The sequence below is a fragment of the Castanea sativa genome, chromosome 6 (assembly GCF_040712315.1).
Source record: "Castanea sativa cultivar Marrone di Chiusa Pesio chromosome 6, ASM4071231v1".
NCBI classification, from domain to species: domain Eukaryota; kingdom Viridiplantae; phylum Streptophyta; class Magnoliopsida; order Fagales; family Fagaceae; genus Castanea; species Castanea sativa.
In genome coordinates, this window is record NC_134018.1 from 62372080 (window position 1) to 62390497 (window position 18418).

Sequence of the window (18418 nt, forward strand, 5' to 3'; positions counted from 1 at the left end):
TAAGTAAATTTAAACTACCAAAAGTCAACTCCATATTTGCTAGTTGCCAAAGTACAATATACTCATCTCATTAATTTTTTTTTTTTTTCCATTTAGCATTATTTTTAAAATATTTTAGTTAGTTGTCATGTTTGCAACACTATGTAGTAAACTAGTATCTTGAGACTCTAAAACTCAAGTTCAAAGGTGGAACTCGAGTTGCATGAAATGGCAATCTGACATGGAAAAAAATCTACGTAGAAATCGAGTATCTAAAACTTGATTTCCTTTGTCCATTTGCTCCATTCTTCTTCTTCGTTCTTTTGGGTTCTTCTTCAGTGGGTTCCTTTCTTCTTCATGCTTGGGTTCTTCTTCGTGTTCTTCCATGGGTTCCTTTCTTCTTCATGTTCTTCCATGGGTTCCTTTCTTCTTCATGTTCTTTCTATTCCTGTGGGGACTTTTCTTCTTCTTCCTCTATGGGCTCTTCTCTACATCTTCTTTTCTTCTTCAATTTCTTCAGATCTTCTTCTTTCTTATTCAGATACTTCTTCTTCTTCTATGGAACTTGAGTCTTAAAGACTCGAGTTCCATGTGGCAAAAAAAATCTCTACGTCAACAATCAGAACTCGAGACTTTGAGGCTCAATTTCTTCACTGAACTCGAACCTTTAAGGCTTGAGATATTATTCTCCTCAATTCTTTCTAAAACCTGCTAACTAATGATTGAGTGTGGCAAACTCATGCTACTCTGCAAATTACCCCCTCATCTCTTTTATTGTATGTTTGTTAGTTGTCACACATTGTTTGTTTAAAGAGAGATGAATGTCAGTTTTAACAAAGTTCTCCTTATCAGTTCTATAAAAGGTTTCAAAAAAAAATTGTGGGTTTGGGACTTACATTTATAAAACTTTCATCTACTTCTCAATTATTATTTTGTAACTGTTAATGATAATGATTTTTGAAATACTGCATTTTACGTCGAAATTAGGGTTTGAGATGAAAAAGAAACATAGCTAAGCTAAATCAAGCATCGAGGTGTTTTAACTTAATTAACCTCATTTGTTATTGAGCTAGAGCTGACTTCGAGCTTAAGACCAACAAAATTGTTATTGAGCTTGAGCTGGATTCGAGCTTAAGAGGTACAAAATTTTTAGGCTCGATAATCGACTAACTCTGTTGAATTGATTTACGTAGACTTCATATTTTTGCTTTAAATTGTATCTTGTCTTCTATTAGTTCGTAGTAGTATTAGCTATCCAAAGCGTGTTCTCAAACTGGCTAATTAATCATTTACATTCCATTAATTTTTTCCAAAATTTTCTTTAAATTGCACACATTAATTAGGGAAGGCATTCTTAAACATATCTGAGTCAAGTTTATGTATGTTCAAACCTAATTTGTTAAGCAAATTGTTTCAAAATTGAGTTTTCTTTTTTTTTTTTTTTTTTGGGTGGAAAAATTTGAACTCATTTAGTTAATAAGCTTGGACAAACATTTTAACGAATAGAACTCAACTGTTCAAAAGCAACTTGATTCGTGTTAGAACCCTAAATCCAAACAAGATAACACACCTAGCACGTTTGATATCATTTGTAGTGAAGCTGGTGTACAAAATTCAATCTGACTTAATTTACATATAACGCTGTAATTTCAAACAGTGAACATTTTCAAGGTTCATGGTAACATGGATAAGGGGCTGATCTATTTTTGCTTCTATTCATCATCAAATAACATTTGGCAAAATCATGATTTTTGTCTAATTCTTTGCCTACCACTACTAAAATACTTCATCAGAAGTTTATCTAGGCATTGTTGGGTCTGAATACTGTCATGTGTAAATTGATGATGACTCAAAATTCTCCAATCAATGGATGCAATGGCATTACAAATTGTCTTTATCCTCATCAAAGATCATTGGTAGCTACCATGCAGTGTCATCTTCTATCAGTGGAGGGACAAATCTGCAATTTTGAAGAGTCTGCTCAAAGATATGACCAACTTTGAGCAACTTTTCCTGCAAACATTATAGAATAGAATCTTGATATCAGCCATTTTAAAATTTACCCATCGTAAAGATGCAATTGAAGCCTTTAGAATACATATTTTTACAAGTAGTTGGAATTATTGAGTGGGATCATTTTGGTCCATCAGGAGCGTGCCGATGCCAAAGTATATCCAACTTTATAGAAAGTATTTTCTTCATGGTTCTATATTATCTCATTCTCATTTTTTTTTTTTATTAATTTAAAAAAAATTGTATAATTAAACTTTACTCCCCCCTTACGTCTCCTCAAAATTAAATTACCAAAAACCTTTAGCAGATTGTCACCCATCTCTCTTGCAAAAAGGACATGAACAGGGTTGGACTATGCAGCAATTCTAATATCAAAATATCTATTGCAACATAAGTTTTCAGTACCTCATCAAATGCTGCACCAATCATCTGAAGACCAACAGGAAGGCCTGCTGTTCCCCCTTCAACAAATCCACAAGGCAAAACCAATGCAGGTAGCCCTGCCAAGTTAACATTGACCTGTATTGACAAAAAAAAAAAAGTCACTATCTGAGAACAAAAAATATATGTAGAAAAGAGGTTATATGTGGAGTTTGGTTGTGGTCCTTGTAGGTGCCAAAAATTGGTTAATAGAAGCTCAACGAGACACAAAATAACGGCTTTGAAAAAAACCTGTGACTAGTTCTTGTCACTAATAATTCAACATGATAATTCGAACACATACAACCTATTTAACGCAAGAGCCATATGCAAATCAAAACACGGAGGCAAACTAGAAGAAATTGAAATTTAACTGTGCTTTAAGTGAAGCAGAAGGCTATAGGATATTCAAGATCACACATTATGTATGTCATTCAATTCCTTGCGCACTAAGAACAGCAAATTGTTCATGCAACAAAACATAAAGGTTTGAGATAACTGGTGAAAATTGCCAAGGTAGAGCCACTGGCTCCTACCATTTTGCATAGAGATTTCAAATCTCGCGAGGGAAGAGGATGAGCATACATCTCAACCATCAAATATTAGCATCAGTTACATGCATCTTGTAGTTCCTTCCCACTCAACTTAGGGTCAGAACGCTGACCTGACACTGTTTCTCCTTTTAACCACTGTTGAATGACTTTAGAAATAAATTTTTTTATCACAACCTCATCCTAGGTCACTATTGGTAATTAAATCCTGACAAAAATTCCAATTTCTGCTATTACAAATCTAGTTTAGGTCTTTTCATGTTTCACTTCCATGAAATACATTACACAAGAAATAAATCAAGATATATTCTCCCTCCTTATCTATCGAACGAGAATGAACAGGCAAAAATGAAGAACAAAAAAATTTTTTGGAAAAAAAAAAAAAGCACACAAAGCAGTGTTAAAATGCTCACAGTCATGATGTCGCCTGCATACATTGCCAATGGATCATCTATTTTCTCACCTGTAAACATGACAAGCAATTGGGTTATCCACTGAAAGAAACACACTATTAACAACCAAAACAAAAGATGGAAGCAGCATACCTATCTTATAAGCAGCAGATGGAGCAGCAGGTGAAATTAGGATATCATTTTCATCAAGTGCTGTCTTGAAACTTTTCCGTATTATGGTCCTCACCTAAAACACTATTACAATCGTAAATTTCTTCTTGGACACCATAAAGGTTTAAGGGAATCATGTCAAAAACATATCAGCCTTAAAAAGAATCGACAAAGATTTATAATATTGATTATCCATTTTATATGATTAGAAATTCCAGAATCATTGCTGTAACAATAAGATTATAGTCATCAGAAACACAAAGATAGCAAGATTGACATCAGATAAGCCTATGATTTCCCTGGTACAATGGGTCAGATTTCCTATTATCTTCAATATATGAAATAGGAACACATGAGAAGTTCTAATATAGGGTGACTCCTAACCATCAAATTATCTTAACCAGGTTAAGAGACAAATCACACCTTATAAATGAAAACACATAGCACAATAATTGTAGTACCTGCTGGGCACGCTTGTAATATGCATCATAATAACCAGCAGAAAGGCCATATGTTCCCATAAGAATTCTCATTTTGACCTGCAAACATGTAGACACTGGTTTCTTCAAAACTGCTGACCCAGTAAAAGTCTAATATAGAATTTCTTTAAAGGCTAACTAACTGATGAAGTCCAGTATTAGGTGCCTATTTATGAGATCTTCATAACCCAAGCAAAATTATAGCATAAAAAGAGTTTCTGACTAGCCAACTAAAAAGTTCATGTACCTCAGGACCAAATCCTTTAGCTCGAGAATCCCCATAAAGAGAGTTTAGCTCGTCAGCAACAGCTTGGTTCCCATACCTGGATATTGATATAGATAACGAAGATGAGAATTCACTTGCTTATCTACAATTTTTTTTTTTTTTTGATAGGTACTTGCTTATCTACATTCCTAATGTACTACATGTAGAGAGAACTAGCAATTGCTTTTTCAGAATGCCTTTCCTCCATTTTCAAAGGAGATACTATATTGCCAAAGGGCCTCATATTTATTGAGTTTTATATATTTATACTTAGTCTTGAAATTATAAAACTTTGCTCCCTTTTTGTCAGATTGTGGAATGTCTTTCCTGTATCTCAAATGTTTTGTACAGTGCCCAATAAGTTATTGGGGGTTCTTTTAATGGATTTTCGTTTCTGTAAGCGGTATTATTAACAGTATCAGGGCAATCAGTCTTTTCAGAACAATTTCCCTGCTAAAAAAAATAAATCTTGTGATAGGTCCCCTTTCTCTCTCTAAACATATTTATATATGTGTGTGAGTCAATTTAGAATTATCTGATTCTCAAGTACTTAAAGTGTTCTTTTACTTTGTAGGTGCAAGAAGATTTTATCTGAATACATTTCATAAATCATAGATACAAACATCAATGTAGAATAGAAATCTCTCAGCATATTACCTGACACCATCATAACGAGATAAGTTGGAGGATGATTCAGATGATGCAAGAATATAATAGGCAGGCAACCCAAGGGAGAAAGATGGTAATGAGATCTGCAATTTAATATTCACAGAAGGTTGTAAAGACATGAAAAGGATACGCATACACTTATGGAGTGAACTAGAGAAGTTAGTGCAGACAGGTTGTAAGGAATATAAATAACAAAAGTAGACCTCTGTTACAGAGCATCCTAGTTCTTCTAGATGCGAAGCAGCACCACGAATTGCAGAAATTACTCCAGTATCAACACCTTCATCAAGAGTTTCACGTATCACACCAACCCTCAGTCCCTTCAATGGTTTAGATTCCAACAAATTTATGGAAGCAAATTGAGATGCAAAGTCTGGAACTTCCTGAGGAAACATTTTACAAAATTAAAACAGAACACCAAATGCAATAACATTACATCATTTACACGACACCCGACAAAATGCATCATCAACAAGTCTTCTTTTAAAACCAAAGCATTCACACACAGCACATACTCAGAAGATTAGCTTCTTGCTTACACCATACATGGTAAATCTTCAGATGAAACTAACTAAAACAATGGTATAAATAAGAGTGCCCCTTACTCGCTTACTACTCGTGGCATCAAGTCTATCATGGCCAGAAATCGCATGAAGAAGAATCCCAGTATCAGCAACTGATGAACCAAAGCAGCCAATAACATCAAGCGACGACGCATACGCCATCAGTCCATATCTTGACACGCGTCCATACGTTGGCTTCAATCCAACAACGCCGCAAAATGATGCTGGCTGCCTTACACTTCCACCAGTATCGCTTCCCAGTGACACAACACACTGCCTAGCAGAAACAGCAGCAGCAGAGCCTCCTGATGATCCACCTGGCACCCGAGACACATCCCATGGATTTGCAGTCACCTAACGAATTAACATATGCACCACCTGAGTAAACCAACCCCAGTTACCAATTGGGCAACACATCCCAAACTACATAAAACCCAGAAAACAAAACAAAAAATGAAAAAGTAAAAAACCTGAAAAGCAGAGGCTTCGGTGGTGCTACCCATGCCAAACTCATCCAAATTGGTCTTCCCAACCACAATGCCTCCCAACTCCTTTATCTTCCTCACCGCCGTCGCATCGTACGCCGGCCGATACCCTTCGAGCACGCGGGACCCACCGGTGGAGGGCATATCGGCCGTACATATGTTGTCCTTGACCCCGACCACCACTCCGGCGAGCGGGCCCACGTCCTCGCCGCCGGCGATCCTCTGGTCCAAGAGGGCGGCCTGACGCAAAACGGCTTCGGAGTCGGAGACGTGGAGGAAGGACTTGAGGTGGGGCTCCGTGAGGCGGAGGCGGGAGAGGTAGGACTCGGCGAGTTGGGCGGCGGTGAGTTGGCGTGTGAGGAGGGAGTGGCGGATGGAGAGGATTTGGGAGTGTGGTGGTGACGTGGAGGGCGGGGATTGGGCGGTGAGAGTGCAGAGAGTGACGGGGCGTGAGGTTAAGTAGAGAGGGAAGCGAGAGAGGGTGCGTGGGGGTTGGAGTGTGGCCAGCATTTTGCTCTGTTGTTACTGAGAGAGCAGAGAGAGAGAGGAGCAAATGTAATGCAAATGGATGATGATAAGGGACCAAATGAGTCCTAGGAAATAAACAATTTTGAAATTACTAACCCTTTTTTTCTTCTTTAGATTTATGGTGTAAGCTTTACCAATCAAGACTAGCGAATTCTAAAAGTTTATAAGTACCAATTTTTGTGAGGAGGGCCAAGAGTTAATATTCATGTCTCCAAAAAAAAAATACACATATTCAAGAACATATCTTGATTTAGCTTCAATAATAAAAATGAGGTCTTTTCTTACAAGTAACCAATAGAAATTCCAAAATCATTCAATCAAACGAATTTGGGATTAAGATCTTCGATTTCTAAATAGTGAGACAAAGTCTTTCTTAAGTTGCTCTTTGATTTGTTTTCTTTTTATATTTTAAAATTGTGAGGTCATCACAGGTGTATGACAAAGCCAACATAGAGTGGTTAAAATGACACTTTCCAAACAACTGGTTGCAACAAGAAACCAAACCCAAATTAAGTATCAATTAATTTTACGAGTCACCCCATTCCACCTTGACCTAAATTATTCTTTATTTTGGTGTATTTTATTCATTTTGGTTCATTTCACTAATTCTATATGCTGTATAATCAAAAAATTATAAAAAAAAATTTTAATTTAAATTTCTGTAAGTGGGTCCAACAAGCTAAGGCCACTTAGAGTAGTGAATTTAGGTTAAACGACCCAATATAATTAATTTGTTAGAGACGGACTTCCGAGGTCAACTTCAATGTATTAGTATGATTTAAGCTTTAGGTGGATGGGTAAAAGTTAGACAATTCAACAAAGAAAGAACAGATTTTTAGAATTAACACTTCCTTGAGTTTGGCTAAAGAACAGTTATTTATAGATTATTCAAGTCTTAATCACAAGATAGTACTACACAATATCAGTATTTTCTTTCAATTTTTCATCCCCCTTCTGTTGGGGCTTCCTTTTTTTATATATAGTTAGCTGAATTATATTTGAGCCCTCCACTTGTACAGTTATTAACCTTCTTTTAGATGCTTGTCTCATCAAGGTTTTGCTGGAAGTGGTAAAGTATGCTGCAATATGTTAAGGCACTGTTTAGAGGTTATTCCTCATTTAATGCGGCCAGTTGAGTTAGTGTAGTGCATTGAATGTAGAGGTGATGAATACTTTGTTTGGATACTTCCTTTCTTCTTTGCTCGTACGTCTCTACTATCTGCTTCAACATTCTATATCTAGTGCAAGTGGTCTACCCAACAATTCCTTAGGAACGCTCACTCTTTGAGCTCCTTGAAAGGCCAGCCTCTTCTTGGTTCCTTCTTGGATTTTCATCCACATGTTCGATAAAGACTAATACGTGAGTGGGCCATTTCCCTTCCTTAGACTTGGTCCACGAGTTCTATTCCAAACTCGGATCTTCCCCTCCCACAATTTCCTTTTATAATATCATGAAATTTTAGAACATTTTTAGATCTTTTATATATATATATATATAATGAAGTGGGTTACACATTTGTTTGACCATAAATTTTTAATAGATTTAATGGTTAAAAATACACTATTGGCTTGGTTAGCATTGATGATTTATTACTTGTAAAATCTCCTAATCTATTTAATACTATCTTTTTTGTTCCTCTCTACTAAGTACTAACTACAACTATCAAAATGGAGAGAGAGAGAGAGAGAGAGAGAGATAGAGAGAGATGCATAAGATTTATATGACAATGAGATAATATTATAATAAGCCTTTTTTTTCTTTCAATTCCCACCCAAAATGAGAGACATTCTTCTTTAGTTAGAATTTAGAAATAAAGTCCTCGACGACTCATTACAAGAGAATGGATTGACATTACCAACAAGGCCCATCCGTAGAAAACAAGAAAATCTCTCCCTAATGAAATTACTGACAAAGCATAATTGAAGGCAGAAGCTTTACCCTATCAACAAATTCATCTATAAACCAACCTACCAACAAGGCCAATCCATGGAAAATAGAAAATCTCTTTTTGACGGTCTAACACTAGGATTGAGACACAGCCCAACTGAGGACAGATTTTTAAGGTTAGCTAACCCAAAGAATTTTTCTTAATTTATACGTAGGTTATCAATCCAGCATTGGATAAAAAAGAGGGGTTGACATCATTCACATGAGGTTGCAAAAAAAAAGAAGAGAAATAAACATTAGAGGAACACTCGATCAAATAGAAGAAGGCATGTATGATTGGAGTATTCCACTTGGCTCTCTTTCTCACATTTTCCCTGCCTTCACCATAAAGTCATAAACCTCCTCAATAGAAATCTCCTCTTTGTGGTGTTAAGTGACAAGGGATGGGGTGACTCAAATTTTAGATATGGATTAGTGATTTTTATATGTGGCGCTGTTCATGAGGGATGAATTCATTTTCTTCATGAGTGGATTAGAAGTCAAATTATTATATGAGTTTTAATTAGCTCAACTAATAAAGTTTCTTGTCATCAAATAAGAGATTTAAGATTCAATCAATGTCCATATCAAGTTGAAACTATCTCTCAAAAAAGAAGCTGAAGCTAGGTCCAAATCCAATTCTACTTTAATACTTCTACAAATGTCTGTCTCAAAAGCATGATGACTTTTGCTTCAAATTTACCAAATGGAGGAGGCTAAATGTCATGCATTAAAGAATCTCATCAATATCATCTAAATAGTCTAATTGATTATGCATTGCATGCATAATTGATTACCATAGAGAAAACTTAGATTATAAACTTTATTACTAAGAATTAAAAACAGTATGTGTTTTTCCAATTCAGAAGACAAAAGACAGTAAAGCCATAAACCAAAACCAGGAAGTTAAGAAACAATGTATATTCTGAATCAATTTGTTAAAAGGATAATCAAAGTTTCAATCAGATCAGTAGTCAACCTGAAATCAGAGTATAAAATTGGAGTCATTTAAATTAAATGCAAAACCAGGAGAGGAAGTGCCCCCTCGAATCTTTATTCTATTCGAACTATGTTGTCGTTCATGCGGCTAAACCTGTAAACCTCATCAAAAAAATCATCTGCACTGCTATGACTGCTCTTCATCTGCAGAATCTTTATTACCATCCTCTTTAAATTCTTCCCGTACCTTAAAAAGGACTCAAGAGTACTCATTTTCTGTTCAGCATTTAGTGGTGATCTCACTGCAACCACCACCTCCTCTAGACATGGAATTACAAATCCTGAATCCACCTGCGAAATTAAATAAATTAAAATTTATTTAATTTTAAAAACTCATCCTACATAGGAGAAATATAACCATATAATATTATCAACTCACATGTTTTAGGCTGTTCTTCTGGCAAAGAGCAGCAAACATGGCTCCATGGATATCGAACTTTTGCAGTTTGGGGTGACTATTAAAAAATTCAACAAAATCAATCTCTGGAAAGGGTTGAAGGGCCTCATAATCTCCAGTGAACTCGACCTTCATGTACAGATGCTTCACCTCACTTGCCCATTTAAGCATATTGCTTATTGCATCCCAACACCACTGGACTCCCCTGATGGACAAGAACTCAAGAGCCTCAAGTTTCCCAAAATCAACCATGTACACTCTCCCTAAAGAATTTACCAGAACAAAAAAAAAAAAAGATTCAGTTACACTTCAATTGAAAGACACTGAATGTTACTTCTAAGCTAAAAGAGACTGGAAAATAATCTGGATCAGAAACTTCTATTAAATGATTACCCGCATTATTGGCAATCGAAAGATTCTTCAAGCAGTTCGACTCACAAACCCTAATCCAACTACAACCTTGCACCTCAAGGATTTCGATTTTAGGGGATGTCAGGGAAAGCGAACAATTACCCAAGCCATAAAAATCAAGCTTGCACTGCTGCAAATGTGGCAAGTCAATCGAAACCGATATAACTCCTTCACAACCAAGTAGCAACAAGTTGGTCAGATTAGGACATGCTCGAAGTGCAGCTGATAAAGCTGGATCCTCCATTCTGGCCCCTACAATTTCAAGGTTCCAAAGTTTTTGGAAGACATCCCACCTGGGGGGATGGGTCATTAACACACCCCAAAGTTTTAGTGATTCCAAATTCTTTGCAGCATTAATGCAATCCAATTTTGAGGGGCCCTCATTACAAGTCTGATTTTCAACAAGGTTATCCATTCGAAGCTCTAGATGCCGGAGGGAGGAACCTGCATGGGAAAGCCATAAAGCAAGGCCAGCACCAGAAAATGGGGTATACACAACAAGCTCCTCTAGTTGAACAATTGATGATATCATCTTCCACACAATATTGTCAGGATGCTCCTGGCCAGTATGATTGTCAAAAGAGCTCCGCGGGAAGTAAAGGCTACGAATATAAGGCATTGAGTCTTGCCACCGCTTAGAGACACAATTGCAAACAGCCACATCCCTGGCATTGTTATTATATGACAAGATGTAGTTGACAATGGCATCAGGTAGAGAGTCCATCATTCTCTGAGAACATAAATCAAATGGGTAATGGTCAATTACCAAAATTGTTGAAGAGATTAAAGAGAAGAGGTTTAATATAGACATTAGCAAAAACAAACAGATTGTAATCAATTTGAAGTTCCAGAAAGCAACTTCGTCATTCACAAATCTTTTAGAAAGCAACTCCGTCATTCACACTTAATACAAAATGTGACAAAGGAAAAACATAATTCACAAATCTTTTATAATTCAAAGATATTTCAAGAAACCACATCTACCTAAGTATTGTTAGTAAATCCGTCATTTCTATGTCTCTTGAAAATGGAATGATATAGGGAAATCAGATAAGACTTTTACAAAGATATATAGCTACCATAAACGAACAGTAAATAAATCAGACAAACTCAAACAGGAAAATGAGCATTTTCGAATATGGGAAATTGATTTTCTTTGGATATTTATTAAGAATTCCATATGGTATCCATGCATTTCAGTAACAACCAGAAGGACTTCACAGCCCATTTTACAGATTAAATATAATGCTCCACAATCAAATTCACATGTTACATATAAAAAACAGAAACAGCAACCAATAATAAATAAATAAAAAATAAAACCAAAGGGTTTTGAAAACTAAAAGATAGAAAAGAGGGATAACAATGCTTACAGTTACAAATTTGAATGTGGGGTTTCAGGAACAACCTTAAAATAAAAAAATAAAAATAAAGAGAGAGAGAGAGAGAGGGAGAGAGAGGGAGAGAGAGAGACATTGTTATAGATCTGAGCTTGGGTCTCACTGTTTACTACAAAACCAAGCCTCCTCTCCACTTTCCCAAGATTGTATATGTATGTATATGCAGTTCAATAATGATGATTGTGTTTAGATATAATCAAAACTTACCCAATACCCAGCATCATATGGTTCTAGTTTTTAGAACCGCTTTATCATTTTAAAATAGGATTCTTTGGTCCAGAAATAACTCTCAACATGGAGGCCATAAAGTCAAACCAGCATGATGGTTTCCATGGATAAATGGCTCCAACTCAATGATAGAGGGTCAATAAAAATCAGTTAGTGCTCTCAGCTAATGGTCACCAATTGATCCATAGCGCAACACTAATGCATTTGCAATTGAAGTTAATGCAGGTTTTCAATCCTATGCCACTTAAGCACCAAAAGTGAATGGTGTTTCCTGATCAACACCAAAAAGAGCACATAAAAATTGCTCAGCACGATAGGACAACAAGAATGGAAAAAATTTGACCCGGCATGGAACTTTAATCATTGCCAAAGATATACCACTCACTAAACAAATCTTTCACTAAATTTAACTAGAAAATTAGCTAAATATAACAACATGAGAACAAGATAGTGCGCTATTAAATTAGATGTCTTGTTCATTGGTGTTCAAATCATTGAGAGCGGATTTGATGAGTTGAGTAGTATGATGACCTTATGCTCTAAGGATAACAAAAAGCTGTAAACATCACTAATGCATTCTCATTTGACTAGCAGATTATCATGTAAAAGCTCTTGTTTCTACTGATAATAGTACTAGTGCATTCTCAAACAAAACCAAATTTGTTTCTCCTAGGCCTAGCATAGAATTTCACAATTCGATGAGTTGCACCAGCTGAATTTCTACTGATATAGGTACTAACTATATTCTTAAATTAATCCCACGAACAAAACTCCTCAATTAACAAATGAAAGTCCACCCAGTTGATATTCCATCACAATTAATGTAATCTAACCAAAACCCACTAAAAAATTAGCCAAAAAACACTCACAGACACAGACACAGACACAAATAAACAAACCCAGATGAGGTGAGGTACCAAATCTGAAATGGACCTAACTGGGTTGCACAGACACAATTAGCAGAACATCTTTTGTAACCATAGATGATATACTTTTTGTGATATCTGTAAATCTGATAGCAATTCACTGATTTTTTTGAATTATAAGGAAAGATAAAACAAATTGAAAAACGAAGATCTAAATTTCCTTACCAGATCTGACCTTGTTGAGGGAGAGAGAGAGAAATGAGGTAGGAGAGACGGATAGCACAAAGTTTTTATTTTTGTGGTGACGCTTTTGAAGCGGAGGTGGGTGGCTGAAAGGGCTCAAACTCGCGGTGTTGGAGCAGTCACCTTGTGGAGTTTAAGACACAGTCAGGCAGGCGGACTATGAGAGAGAGTGAGAGAGAGTAAGAGATTCTGAATTTTGATTTGAGGAGAGAGATTAGATTCTGAAATTTGATTTCAGAAATAAAGTGGAGGAGGGAAACGGGCAATTGAAATTTTCAAGGGTATAATGGTATTTTGCTTATATATACGTGTTGAGTTGTGTCCCATTTTAGGGGTGTTTGATACAAGTTTTCAAACTACAATTTTTAGTTTTTAAATAACATTACACGTATTTTTATACACTTTTTCAATCACACATATTTTCAAAATTTTTTTTTTAAATTTGAAAATTGTTATTTAAACATATATACCAAACGGGCTTTTAATTTGTTAGTTTTGTCAAATTGTGCTCCTGACGTGGAAAGAGTGTCTAGTAATGGAAAATTATTTGCTGCCGGCTATTCCCCCTTTTACATTCCTAATGATTTTCATCTTTAATTTAATTAGTGTGATTTACAATGAATATAAAATAAAAAAGAATCTAATATAATTACTCTCCCATAAGGTACTTTTTCATGATGTTTTGATTTGAAATCAAGTAGGGTTGTAAATAAGCTAAACTGTTTATGAATAGTTGAATATCTTGAACTTCACTCACAAAAAAAGTTTGTTTATGTTCGTTTGTTTAAAAAACAAGCCTTAGTTTAAGCTTAATTTTTTTTAAAGCTTAATTATTAAATGAGCTAAACTTGAACATAATAATGTATTTAAGAACAAGTTCATGAACTTGAAGGCTCGATTTAACTATATATAGTATTGTATTTTATATGTATACTTGTCTTAAAATACATATTTATATGCACTTGAAATTAGATAGTATAAGTTTGTTAATAGATTTATATGATATTAAATTATTATTTATAATCTATTGATGTTATAAACAATATATTCATATTAAAAATCCATAGAATTGAGAAGACGTAAAACATTTTAGTCATGCTAAAAGTCTTGTAACTAAATCGACACCTCCCATATACAAAATGCTTGGGGGTCTAGGGGGAAAGAGTTCGAACTGCGAGGTTAGCAGCATGTTGTAATTATTTCTCAAAAAAAAAAAAACATTTAGTCATGAATTTATAATATATATGGAAATGATAAGCTAATCAAGTAGCTTGTAAACAAGCTTGAGCTTACTCGACAAGATAAAAGTGTCAAACTTAAACATAAAATTCTATTTTGTAATGAGTTCAGGCTTGGCTCATGTTTGAAAAAGAAAAAAAAAACAAGCATGAACTTCTAATATTCAGCTTGGCTCTAGTCTTAGAACTGAGTTATATATAGAAATATGGGTTAATGATGTGTCAATTCAATTTTATAATTTTTTTTTTTAAATTTGAGGAATCAATTAACAATTATGCTTAGAAAGCATATTTCATAAATAAATAAAAAATTGTTTTTTTTTAATGGGGACTATTATGGCCTGTTTGGAAGTTTAGGGAGGGAAGAGAGTAGTGGAGAGGAGAGTAGAGTGAAATGATTACCCTCCACCTTATTTAGATGTTTTTAAAATTAGTAAGGGGGAATGGAGTAATTAGCCCTTCCCCTTGTTTGGATATTTTTAAAATTGGGATGGAGAGGAAAGGAAATGATTAAATAGACAAATTTACCCATATTTGAAAATGAATTGCAACATTGGTCTATGAGTAATTTATCAATTTTGTAAATTATGATTTTTTTTAAAAAATTATTAACATATTACCAAAAATCATCAACCAAATTAGCCTACTGTATTTGAAATTCAATAATTAACATGTTAATTTCTGGAACAAAACGCACATAGCAAGCCAAAGTTGAATTAAATCCATAAACTTTAGCAGATGTTTTGTAATTCAAAAAAAGAAAAAAAAGAAAGAAAATGAAATGCTGAAGTTTTCTTTCTCGGCACTGTTTGGTTGTTGAGAAAGAAAGAAGAGAAAAAGATATGATAAAGAGCGGAGCCGGCGACGCAGCATTGACAATGATAATGTCGGCGTCGGCAACGTTAGCGGATCTACATTATCCGGGCTGCCGTCGTCGCAGTTCATCGCCTCAATTCGCGCCTCTCTAGCGGCCTTTTTCTTCGCGGTGACGAAGCTATAAATCGCAACGACGAGTGCAAAAACTGAGACGATGATCGCTCCCAATGCGTATGGATCCAAAGCCACTGCCACCGATGAATGTCCGAGCCTAAGCAAATGCCCAATCTCGTGCACAGCCACCGACTTGAGATCGATTGCTGCGAGTGATGTGGACAACGGCGTTGAAGAAGAAGAAGTAGGCAGAGGTAATGGGAACGATGGTCTTCGCTGGCAACGCATTAATCGATGTGGGATTAGCATCGACCAATGTTGAAGATCGGAGCATATTCTTCACTTCCAGAGAAAAATTTCAGTCAACATTTTGTTTGTTTATTTTTAATTTTCTTCGGAAACAAACAAAGTATATTTAATTGATTTGTAATTCTGTTAATTTAAAAAGGGTAAATTAGAAAATTCATTTGGTCAATAATTTATCTATTTTACTCTCCCTCCAAATCTTTCCAATTTGGGGGAATTAAAAATGAAGGATTAGAGGTAGTTGAAATCCCTCTAAATCCCTCCCCCTCCTTTCTTAAAAAACTTCCAAACAATGGATTTAAATTACTCTCTTTCTCTCTACTCTACTCTCCCTCATTTTTTAAACATCCAAACAGGCCATTAGTGTATTTTAGCCTAATGTAACTGATGATACAAAAGGATACGAAGGGAGAGAAAATAAAATGGGATTTTGGAAACAATTTTGAAATTACTACTCAATTCTTAAAATTTACAAAGAACAGCACAAATTTCATATTTTATACATGTTAGCATAGCCAGTAAAGATAAAATCAAGTTTGTTAGAGATGATTATCAGGCTAAGATTGTAGCTAACACCAGATTGCAATCCATACTAGTAGATTAGTATTATACTAGATAGATGTAATCATGATTGTAAAGTTTATCTTTATCTTTTCTTTTTACTTGTAAGTCGTAATTATCACATTCTTTAGTGATATTTATCACTTGTATGTTGATACTTTTATAAATACAAGCATGTTCAACTAATATGTTTAAACAACATTACACTTATTTCTATACACTTTTTCATCTACAAGTATTTTTAAAAAAAAATTGAAAATTATCCAAAAAAAATTGAAAACTATTGTTTAAACACACGTATCAATCGGGCCAATAATTTTTTTCAATACATTCATCAATTTTTGTAAAATTACAAACCTATTCCTAGAGGGACTTGGTTTAGGTCCAGTGGACCCAAGCCTGACCATTGCAAGAGTATATATTGATCTAGAGTTATTATTATTATTTTTAAAATTTTTTTGTTATACAAGATAGAATTTCTACTCTAACCTAATCTAAGTGTAAATGTGTGTAAAGTTTCCTCTTGAAGATTTAAACTTCGGTTCTTGCCCCCCACACTCTACAAATATTTATACCTATGAAGTGACTATCGCACTAAGAGTGTGTGGTGATGATCTAACGTTAGCGGTGATGATCTAGCGTTAAATAGCTAGTGTAATACGGTTTTTTCTTTTTTTCATAACTCGAATTCTCTTCTTCGTGCGGCAATAGACCGTTGGCCATGGCAGTGGATGCTGTTTCGTCTCCATGTTGCAAAACATCAAGATCAAGAATAGAACAACTTCCAGATGATGTGTTGTTGGAGATCTTTTATCGACTCCCTTGCCGATCGGCTGTAGGATGCAATCCCGTCTCAAAGCGCTGGTGTTCTCTTATTTCTCATCCCAACTTTATTCCCCGCTACGTTAACCGCAGGCACCAATGCCAATACATAGAACCCTTTACTCGTGTTTCAGAAACGTGATGATCTCGTGGTTCTTCCATTCGATAATTCTAGTTCTGAGTCCTTCGAGGACTTCCGACGCAGTGGCGGTTATGGCAGAGTAGTCGATTTTCTCAACTTTCTTCCCTATAGACAACCATACAATGATCTTTGCATTGAGGCATCGTTCAACGACTTATTACTGGTAAGCAGCAAAGTTCCGACAAACTACGACTACTACATCTGCAATCCACTTACCGAACAATGGCTCAAGCTTCCTCGGCTTCCACCCACGATGTCGATACGGTCTCCATACCTATTCACTTTGGTCGGCTTTATTTGTGAACCCTTTACCTATAGTTGTAAGGTGGTACGTATTCATTGCCCGGCTAGAGAAGCCCATAATAGTACTACTCTCTTACGAGTGGAGACATTTTCTTCCGAGACTGGTGAATGGAACAACTCGTTTGTTTTGTCGCCGCGGGGATTGAATCCCTTCTCACCTATGTCTACCGCACATCGTGTTATTGCCTGCAATGGAATGCTGCATTGGGTGCAAGTAGATATTGAAGATGGAACGAAGAAAGGCATCCTTGTGTTCTATCCACAAGGAGGCCACCTTTGTTATATACGTCTACCTGTCTCGCCTCGAGGTTATGTCATCTCCTTTGGAGTGTTCCAAGGGCGTCTCCGGCTATTCCAACGTTCTCTAAAACTAAGCCGATCTCTTTATTTTAGTTGTTGTGCCACCGATGCTTGCAATTTTTCTGTTTGGGAACTTGAGGATTACGCTAATGCAGCTACCTGGTCCTTGAAGCACAAAGTTTTCATGTCCTTTAAGGACATGTTTTCAAGTTGTTCTACTGTCATTAACAGAGTGGGGCACCAGCCCGTGGAGTTCATAGCCTTCCACCCAAATGATGGTGATATTGTCTTCTTAAACTCCGGCAATGGCATCCTCTCGTGCAACTTGAGGACGAGGGTCTGTACCTTAGTTGACGCGCCCGGCATTGTGTCGTCTATGCATTCTGTATTCGTACTTGGGCAACCATCATGGCCAACACCAGTTCATCCACTCCCATTGAAGTTTGAAAGCCCTCCTCCCGATTGTTAGTTTAGTTCACTTGTTTTTTCAAGTGGGTAATAAGATGTGTGAAACAAGTTTAACCCATATATATGTTTATAGAATTTTTGATTGTGGGATTTTTATAATGAGTTTGATATTGATATTCGATGCTGTGAATTTGGTTTATATTATCTGTTTAGTTTATATAATGAACTATTTTACTGGGGTCTGCTGCTTCATCTATTTATTCTACTGCTCATTCTTGGGAAGCTGCTATTACTCTTCTTACGTATACAAATTATTTGATATTGGATTCCTGCTTTTCAAATACATCTGCTGTTGAAATTGGGTTCCGTAATGTTTTTATTTACCTTAAATATCCTTACAACTCCAATAAACTATAACATCT

General features: G+C 35.7%; 2 protein-coding genes across 2 annotated transcripts; both read right to left on the reverse strand.

The window, feature by feature from the left end:
• Positions 1-1530: 1530 nt before the first annotated feature.
• Positions 1531-6626, reverse strand: LOC142637971 (glutamyl-tRNA(Gln) amidotransferase subunit A, chloroplastic/mitochondrial). The gene is made up of 10 exons (XM_075811961.1): positions 5973-6626; positions 5545-5856; positions 5143-5322; positions 4928-5022; positions 4253-4328; positions 3988-4065; positions 3509-3602; positions 3377-3426; positions 2398-2511; positions 1531-1992 (listed from the first exon to the last, which is right to left on the reverse strand). Exons 1-10 carry the CDS (start codon positions 6495-6497, stop codon positions 1900-1902), a joined length of 1617 nt encoding a protein of 538 aa, XP_075668076.1. The 5' UTR covers positions 6498-6626; the 3' UTR covers positions 1531-1899.
• Positions 6627-9243: 2617 nt separating this feature from the next.
• Positions 9244-13208, reverse strand: LOC142638818 (F-box protein At1g10780). The gene is made up of 4 exons (XM_075812882.1): positions 12969-13208; positions 10232-10979; positions 9821-10101; positions 9244-9732 (listed from the first exon to the last, which is right to left on the reverse strand). Exons 2-4 carry the CDS (start codon positions 10974-10976, stop codon positions 9496-9498), a joined length of 1263 nt encoding a protein of 420 aa, XP_075668997.1. The 5' UTR covers positions 10977-10979; positions 12969-13208; the 3' UTR covers positions 9244-9495.
• Positions 13209-18418: the final 5210 nt, after the last annotated feature.